The sequence below is a fragment of the Mastomys coucha genome, unplaced genomic scaffold, assembly GCF_008632895.1.
Source record: "Mastomys coucha isolate ucsf_1 unplaced genomic scaffold, UCSF_Mcou_1 pScaffold12, whole genome shotgun sequence".
NCBI classification, from domain to species: domain Eukaryota; kingdom Metazoa; phylum Chordata; class Mammalia; order Rodentia; family Muridae; genus Mastomys; species Mastomys coucha.
In genome coordinates this window covers 8,500,080-8,509,126 of record NW_022196894.1, presented here as the reverse complement: position 1 = coordinate 8,509,126, position 9,047 = coordinate 8,500,080, and the positions used below count along the sequence as shown (strand labels likewise).

The 9,047-nt window shown below is 43.8% G+C and overlaps 1 protein-coding gene across 1 annotated transcript in view; it reads left to right on the top strand.

Moving 5' to 3' along the window:
* The window catches only part of Cpped1 (calcineurin like phosphoesterase domain containing 1), a 115,225-nt gene that overhangs the window by 14,151 nt on the left and 92,027 nt on the right, over positions 1-9,047 (top strand). Inside the window, exon 2 of the mRNA XM_031362916.1 lies at positions 7,890-8,108. Coding sequence (XP_031218776.1) covers positions 7,890-8,108 — 219 coding nt within the window. The remainder of the gene's footprint in view (positions 1-7,889; positions 8,109-9,047) is intronic.

Below are 9,047 nucleotides of genomic sequence, written 5' to 3'. Positions count from 1 at the left end.
GGGACTGGCTGCAGAGCTTGTGCTCAAGGTCTGCTCAGAACACTAACCCAGACAGACCAGAAGGAACCCGAGTCACTAGGCTGGCAGAGTTCTTGTGTGCCTGGTCAAGCTGGTCCCAGTTACTCCCAGTGTTGGGACAGATGTTTGTTCATGCTTACCTCTGGTCCTGGGTGTGTCAGCACACCTCTGATCCTGGGTGTGTCAGAGTGCCTGGGAGTGGAGCTTCCTCTGGGTGTTGTGGGACTGGCTGAGGAGCTTGCGCCCAAGGTCTGCTCTGATATAGAACTCTTAATACCTCTCCAGCATCGTGTCTGCTTGCAGGCATGTTTCCCACCATGACGATAATGGACTTTTACCTCTGAACCTTAAGCCAGCCCTGATTAGATGCTTTCCTTTATGAGAGTTGCTGTGGTCTTAGTGTTTCTTCTCAGCAATAGAAATGCTAAGACAGGAAGTGTGATTTTTCCCCTTTATGAAAATTAAGAGATCTGTTTATCATTGTGTTCTAGCTTCAGCTATTCAAGGGTGTTTCTAAGTAGCATATCCTGAGTGCATACATTGTTATAGCATGAGACACTAAGATACAATGATACTCTTTGGCCGTTTTCTAGTCATGGGATAAGAACAGTGATTTATTTGCTTTGGGGGTTGCATTTACTGTAGTCAGTGACTAGCAGGCAATAACACAAGGATCCATGATGTTTCTAATTTTCAGTATATCTTAAAAGTCACCTTCCATTAACAATTGACAAATATGCCCAAAAAGTAATGAAAGTGAGCAAGAAAAAATATATTAGCAGAAACAGGTCCAAGAAAACATCCACTTTGTGATACTGAAAGTGAAACTGTAAAGAGAATTACAGTTCGAATGTCTGTTTTTCATTAGGATTTAGCATAGAACCAGTCTTAGAGGGAAGCTTAATAGGGAGGCAGTGTGCAATTCCTATAGGCTTTTAGGGTTCACCTATGTCAAGCTGCCTTGCACTTTATTAAACAGATAAAAAAAAAATCTCAGAGGCTTTTTCTGTGCATGGTTCATTATACCCCAGATCCATTGTTAATCTGTCCATTTTGCAAGATGCTTGCCATGATAGTCTCTTACCAGGCAGCAGAAATTAGACTTTGCCAGGTCTTGTAACTCTACATGTAGTAGATGAATTGGATTGATAAAGCAAAGCTTTTTCTTTAAAACACATTTTTAGATTAAACATTTGATTTAGAAATTTGTGACAACTTTGAAACATTGGTGTGTGACTTCTGTGTAATCTCCATCAATGGTCTGATCACCCCATCTAAGCCAGGGTTTGTGGTGGACGGAGTAGGCCACTTGCACCTGCTTTTGCTCCTTGTACCATCTCCAGCTCTCCTTTTCTCCACATTGAGCAAAATAGAAGCATTTCCATAGATGGGAGCTGGATGGTGAATTGGACATGTGTGAGCTAGAGCAAGTTCAGGGGCATGTCGAAAGATCACACAGCCAATAGCCAATCTTTGGCAGGTGTCTCATGAGCAGTAAGGCCAGATTTTCCAAGAACACCACCTCTCTCTCTCTCTTTCTCTTTCTCTCTCTCTCTCTCTCTCCCTCTCTCTCTCTCTCTCTCTTGTTCTCGCTCTCGCTCTCGCTCTCTCTCTCTCTGTGTGTGTGTGTATGTGTGTGTGTGTATGTGTGCTTAAATTCACATATATGTAATTCTTAAATCATACATGTATAATTCTTAAATTCTCTCTCTTTCTCATACACACACTCACACACACAATTTAAATGTTGGCAACAGATTTCAAATTTTGTAAACAGTGTGTGGGTCCAGCAGAGCACATCTGCTAGTCAGACAGTGAGTTTGGCATGTCTGGAGGAGAGGCTGGGTGTCTGGGCAGCAGCTGTACCTTGAGTCAGCCCCATGCTGTTGGCAGCGACCGTGGGTATCGCAGACGCCCGGGAGAGAGTACTGCAGTGACCGTGGGTATCGCAGTCGCCTGGGAGAGAGTGCTGGGCCTTGCCAGCTTTATTGTTATGCATTCATCTCATTTACTGAGTCTCTCCATTTCAGGAAAACTTTTTGGAGACAAAAATGTCTATATGGAATCAACTTTGGGGCAGCTAGAAGCCCTTCCAGATTTGTGCATCTCTCTAGCCATAGATACTCAACTGCTCATGGACAAGAAGGCATTAGCTGTGTGACCTTGAACTCAAGTCCTGAAAGTGCTACCTAGCTCTCAGTACCACCTTGGTTGAATAAAAAGCTGGCTAAGTCAACTCTTGGAATATTCTCATACCTCTGGTAGCCTCTGGCTAATCTTTCCAGCTTCCTATGGATGGGCCAAAATAAAAGGGCTTAACTTTGCTCTGTACTTGAAAGTCAGCATCAGACTTGAAGTTTACATGAAAACTTCTGCCTGGACTTTGTTTGTTTGCTTGCTTGTTTTAGTTTTGGAGATGTTATCTTTATAGCCTAGGCTGACCTTGAACCCCCGCGTAGCTGAGCCTGACCTTGAATGCCTTATGACAGTGCAGGAATTAAGATACTTGCCACTGGTAGTGGCGCATGCCTTTAATCCCAGCACTTGGGAGGCAGAGGCAGGTGGATTTCTGAGTTCAAGGCCAGCCTGGTCTACAGAGTGAGTTCCAGGACAGCCAGGGCTACACAGAGAAACCCTGTCAAAAAAAAAAAAAAAAAGATATTTGCCACCACCTGGCCCCAGGGCTTTATATTAGTGTCTGTGCCTCCTGGAATGCTTGCCTTGTGAGATTAGGATCTCCTTTCTTTGGCTAGCCTAGTGACTTCATTGTGATAAAGAGCTCCCCAGAAGCAATGGCTGGGTGGGGGATAGAGGATAGGGGTTTGAGTCACACATGGTTATAACACACCATGCTAGGAGACCCTTTCCCTTGATAATGCAAGTTCTTATGCTGTGAGCTCCTAAAGAACCAAGGATGGCCCCTGCAGCACAGCTACCTAAAAGCTCACATGGTCTTCAGATGATACCTCCAAACTGGTCAACACCCTGTTTGATGCTTATGAGGGGCTGACTGAGGCAAGCCTAATTCCCAACCTGGGAACTATGAGACAATAGGCTTGTGCTGTCCTAAGCTGCTGTGTTGGTAATTTGCCACTTAGCAGTACAGGGCTAATAGAATTTGTTCAAGAGTGGGCTAGAGAGATGGATCAGTATATAACATGTTCTCTAAGACCTGAGTCTGAGTCCCCAAATCCCACACAAACCTGTACATGTATCTATAATCACAGCACTTCTGTACAGGGACAGGAGGCAGCGACAGGAGAATCCTCAGAAACCCTAGCCCCCATCCTGGTTTATGGAACAGAAAAACAACAGAGACCCTGTCTGAAGGTGGAAGGCAAGGACTGGTACTTGAGTTTGTAAACACACACACATGTGCGTGCACACACACACACATACACACACACAGGGGGTGGGGGGGAGAGTGAGTCACCATGCACACAAGAGTTAAAAATTACATTCATTATGGACATTTTTACTCATGAGTATCTTAGGTGTTTCAACTAAACAAATGTACACTTTATTATGTGTGAACACTGTGCCACTGTGCTAGAGTATGGGAGGCATGTTCTTGCTTATAGCTGTTTTCATTGTATGTCACAATGTCAAAGAACAGAAGTGTTACAACTAGGGCCAGTGTGAGACAGCTGAGTGAGTAAAGGCCCTTGCCACCATGTCTAATGACTGAGTTCAATTCCCGAGACTCACATTGTGGACAGAGCAGGCTAATTCCCAAAGGCTGTCCTCTGCCCTGTATGCACAAGTTCACATGTGCCATTTCCCAGGAAGAAACTAAATAAAATATAATAAAGTATTAGAACCCACTAGTCACTAAAGAATTCTTCACTTAAGCTCTTTCCAATTCAAATAGTCTTGGGCTAATTTTTAAAAGCAGTTTTGAATGTGATAATTAGATAGTCATGGACAATACTGAGAGATGTTTAGGACCAAATACCTAAGCTAAATAAAGTCAGAGACAAAAACAAAACAAAACAAAAAAATAGAAAAAAAAAAACAGAAAAAGATACAACCCCAAAATATTGCAGTTACAACAAAAAGTCCTCCTCAGAGTAGTGTTTCAGTTTTGGAGAACCAAGTCTCTTAGACTCTGCCTCTTACCCAGAACACCTGAGTCTCCTGTCAGCCAGGTTCCTTGGCTGGTTGCAGGCCAACTATCCTCAGATGTCAGTGTGCATGCATCAGTGAGGGATTCAACTACCTCTGCCCCATTACGTGTCTTACCCCCTCCCTCCTGATGTTGCTGGTTCCCAGCTGGTCACAGTAGCTCACCAAGACCCCTCTTTACCCTGCACAGCATCCACTGTTGCCAACGCCTCCTCTTTCTCCCTCAAGCCTCCATTTCCAGACAATTCTCTTTAATTGGACTTGTCTGGTATTAACCCTTAATTCTCTAAGACAGTCTGCTTAGGGAAGTTAGTGGAGGGCATGGGGTGTCTACATGTGTGTTTTTCAGTAATGTCAGAAGTTCTGATGGTAAGTCAGTTTTGCTATGTCCTGAGTTGCTGTGACTCACTTGCTGAGGGTCTTGAGAAGCTGGGCTTCCTAGAGTGGGCAGCAAATCGCCCTAGAGCGAATGCTACAGAGGTCATCCTGCGGGTGTCTGCGAGCATGTCTGGATGTTGGAATTCAGTTCATCCTGTAAACTCGGCTGATCTGAGGGATAAAGGAGATGGACACTCCCAGAGCAACCCTCCTTCTAGGACAAAGTTTATGTAGTCCCACATCTTTAATTCAACCTGTTCTTTAATTTAAATATTTGCTCTTTGTGTGTGAATATAACTGGAGGTTAGAGGATGGCTCTTGGTAGTTCATTCTCCCCTTCCACTCTGGGATAGGGAATTTAAATTCATGTTATCAGGCTTGTGTGGCAAGGACCTTTATCTGCTGAGCTTTCTCTTGCCAGGTCCATTTAAAATACAGATTCTCACCTTGTAGCACAGGCTGGCCTCTAATTCCAGCTCCTTCTGTTTTCATGCCCAAGTGTGGGGTTTGCAGGCGTGCTGTGGGGCTATGCAGCATTCAAACTGAGGTGGCAATAAAGACCACAGATCCCGAGCAAAACTCTACAAGATGCTTTGCAAGCACAGAGCCCTGAGTTAACAGTCACCTAATAAGATAGAGCTGCATTCACTTTAGATTTGTGAATGAGAATTTCTGGAAAGAAGCTTTGACTACAAAGGCTGATGAACTGGTTAGAAATTTAGTGATTGCAAGGCCAGAGCCAAATTATCTTGGCCATCTTTAGCCCACTTAGAAGCCTCTTACTGCCCTCCTGTATATGTGACCTAATGTCTTTGTAGTCATTAGTTAAATCACTTGGAATGTACAAACACAGTGACAGCTTCCAGCAGAGCAGAGACTTAGTCTGCTGGGCATCACACTGCGTGAGCCCCATAACTAAGCTATTCTGGGGTGGCCTACCTGATATCTCCACCAACATATTAGAAGAATGTCTAGATTTATAATTTTCTTTGTTATTTAAAAGCTTCCTGAAACATTTCCATGTTGGAAAATAGAATTGGAGTAACCCAAATCCATGTTCCTGGGGCATGGTCTCATATTTGACTCCAGAATAAACTTTCTTCTCCCTTCTGAGGTGAAAGCTGTGTTTTTGTATCAACAAGTTGAATCTATTTATTTTGTGCTTCATCATCATAAAATTGACACTCTACGTTTTTACTAAGTAAATGTGTAATGACAGATTTATTTTAATAGCTTTAAGGACTATTGACTTTTTGAGGCTCTTGACTATTTGTCATGGGAAAGCACTTGTTAAAATGTTTGCTGCAGGAAACTTTCTGAACTGTGTCATAGCAGGTTGATTTACTCTGTGACCTTGGGTGCCAGTCACCTCCTGGGTCTGCTTTCTGATTAATTTATGTGTCTTAAATAGCTCTGCAGAGGGTCTCAGAAATCAAAACATAGCTAAAAGCGATTAGTGGCATACAAAATTTACTATTGAAATAATAAGAAAATGTTACTAATCACTAACTTTAAAAACATAAAACAGAATCTGGTAGGGTTTTGTTATTGTTTGATTTTGGTTGTGTGTGTGTGTGTGTGTGTGTGTGTGTGTGTGTGTGTGTGTGGTGTTAGTGTTGTCTTGTGTTTATTTTTTTATAAGATGTATTCAGCTCTTCTGGAAGTCTCTCCCCTTGACCCTTATCTCTTCAGTCTGATTTATTGCCACCAACAAATTACCCTGAACCTTGACAGTGAGAAGCAGCAAGCCTGCATCATCACAGAGATGCCTTCAGGGGTCTGGATGCATCATTGCTGGAGCTGTGGCCACAGACACTCCTAAAACTCCAGTTAAGGCTCTGTTCTTACCCAAAAGCTCAGTAATGACTCTCTCTCTTCCTGGTCTACTCACGTGGCCGTTGGTGCGATGCAGTTATTTCTGGGATGTTAGTTAGCCAGACTCCTCCTCTGTTCCTTGCCGTATTAGTCAATCCATGGGGCAGTTTACAATATGACAGCTTGTGTTTTGTTTTCTTCTGAGGCAAAGTCTTTCTCTATAGCCCCTGGGTGACTTGTATTTGTCTCTGCCTCTGAGCACTGGGAATAAAGCCAAGCAGCAACAATGTGGCCAGCTTAATATGATGACAACTTTTGACTATGGAGCAAGGAAAGGAGAGGGAAGAAGAAAGAAGGCCATGGTCTTCCAGCCTTTATCTGAGAGGACATACTGTTAGCTGTGTTCTATATATTGGAAGCAGGTACAATCCATGCCCAAGGGTTACAAAGGAGTGCATATTATCAGGCAGTATCTTTAAGGACCACCTTGGTCTTTTTATCAAGCACAGTAAAGAAAGGCTGAGTAACTGAATTAAATCCTTCAGTAGAGTTTGCTGTCTGCCCTGCATAGCATGATGCACACCCAAGCCTCAGACCTCCTTGTTTGCAGTAAACTCAGATAGATTGCGGTAGGACTGTGCGGCCATGACGTTGACCGGACTAATAGGGTAATGTGCAGGTGCTCTTTGTTCCGTAAGTTTGGTGACTTTAGAATAACGTGCTATACTCCTATAATTTGCCACTACCTAATAATTGTGGTGTGTGTGTGTGTGTGTGTATGTGTGTGCGCGCACACACATGTATGTGTGTGTGCGTGTGTGTCCGTGCGTGTGTGCGTGTATGCGCGTGCAGCAGGCATTTCTTCGTCAGTACCACCTCAGTTAAACTGGGCAGAAAGAACCTCTCCCATGTTCAGTCTCGTAGAGCACTGATACCCAGGTCAGACTGCCTTTCAATTATTAGCATTGATTTTTTTCTTTCCTTTTTTTCCCTTTCATATTGATGCACTCATTTCAAGATTTCAAGACTTTATTCCTGGCACCACATCTTCTACTAGATAGCCAGAGCTTTTGAGCGCCAACTTTTATAATTAAAATTCTGTTGCATTCCCCCAAACAGCACAAATGGTGCCATTAAGCCTGGAAGAAAAGATTCGTAAGCACTTTACCTAGTAATTTAAATCTAACACCCTGGCAGCTTCAGTTTGGGTATTTTTAATTCCAATTAGAACACTATTACTGAGCATTAATATCCTCTGCACTGCATTCATCTGTGGTCTTGGGTTCATTTCGGATGTCTAGCTTTTAAACAAACAGCGTGGGCACATGGCTACAGCAACCTGCATGGTTTCCTGTGGCCTTTGGGAATCACCAGGTCCCCAGCATAATTAGTATAAATCAAAATCCTCTAGACAGTGACAGGAAAGTGGTATGTTTGGACAGCAACTTATCAAAATGACCTACTTAATTTAAGAAGACTACTGTTTCCACTTGCATGGTGACCTGGATACTTTCGCTGACAGATTTCTATCAATCCCCCACCCCATCTCTTAGAGAAGGAACGGGAATGGAAAGGTCCATTCTACTTCGTCCAAGGCGCAGACACTCAGTTTGGGCTGATGAAGGCCTGGTCCACCGGGAATTGTGACACCGGCGGTGACGAGTGGGGGCAGGAGATCCGTCTCACGGAGCAGGCTGTTGAGGCCATCAACAAGCTGAACCCCAAACCCAAATTCTTTGTTCTCTGTGGTGACCTCGTTCATGCCATGCCAGGTAAGCCTGGGGGCTGTCAAGGGGGCCCTTTTCTTCTTCAGCTAATCCTGACCAAGTATAGGAAGGAAAAAATAGCTTTTGTTCCAAAGACATCTCTGTTCAGTGTTGTTCCTGCTCTTCAAGGTGTTGTGCTATTTATTGAATATCAGAAAATGCATGCTCACATTTTATTTAGAATCTGGCAAGATTAATCACAGTAATTAGGCCAAGTTACCTTTCAGGTGATGTAAGCTTAGTAGGAAAATATACCCCTGTGTCACCTTGCTACATTTCCAAAGACAGACATTATGACTTCCAAATACCACGTGTGGGACTGGCCTAATACCACACCTATGACTGTCCCTATGCCACATCTGCAGCTGTCCCAATACCTCATGTGTGACTGTCCAAATATCACATCTGTGACTGTCCCAATACCACATGTGTGACTGTCCCAATACCACATGTGTGACTGTCCCAATACCACATGTGTGATTGTCCCTATACCACACATGTGACTGTCCCATTACTACAAGTGTGACTGTCCTATTGCCACACCTGGGACTGTCCCAGTACCACATGTGGGACTGTCTCAATGCCACATCTGTGACTGTCCCAATGCCACATGTGTGACTGTCCAAATATCACATCTGTGACTGTCCCAATACCACATGTGTGACTGTCCCAATACTACATGTGTGACTGTCCCAATACCACATGTGCGACTGTCCCAATACCACATGTGTGACTGTCCCAATACCACATGTGCGACTGTCCCAATACCACATGTGTGACTGTCCCAATACCACATGTGTGACTGTCCCAATACCACATGTGCGACTGTCCAAATATCACATCTGTGACTATCCCAATACCACATGTGTGACTGTCTCAATACCACATGTGTGACTGTCCCAATACCACATGTGCGACTGTCCCAATACCACATGTGTGACTGTC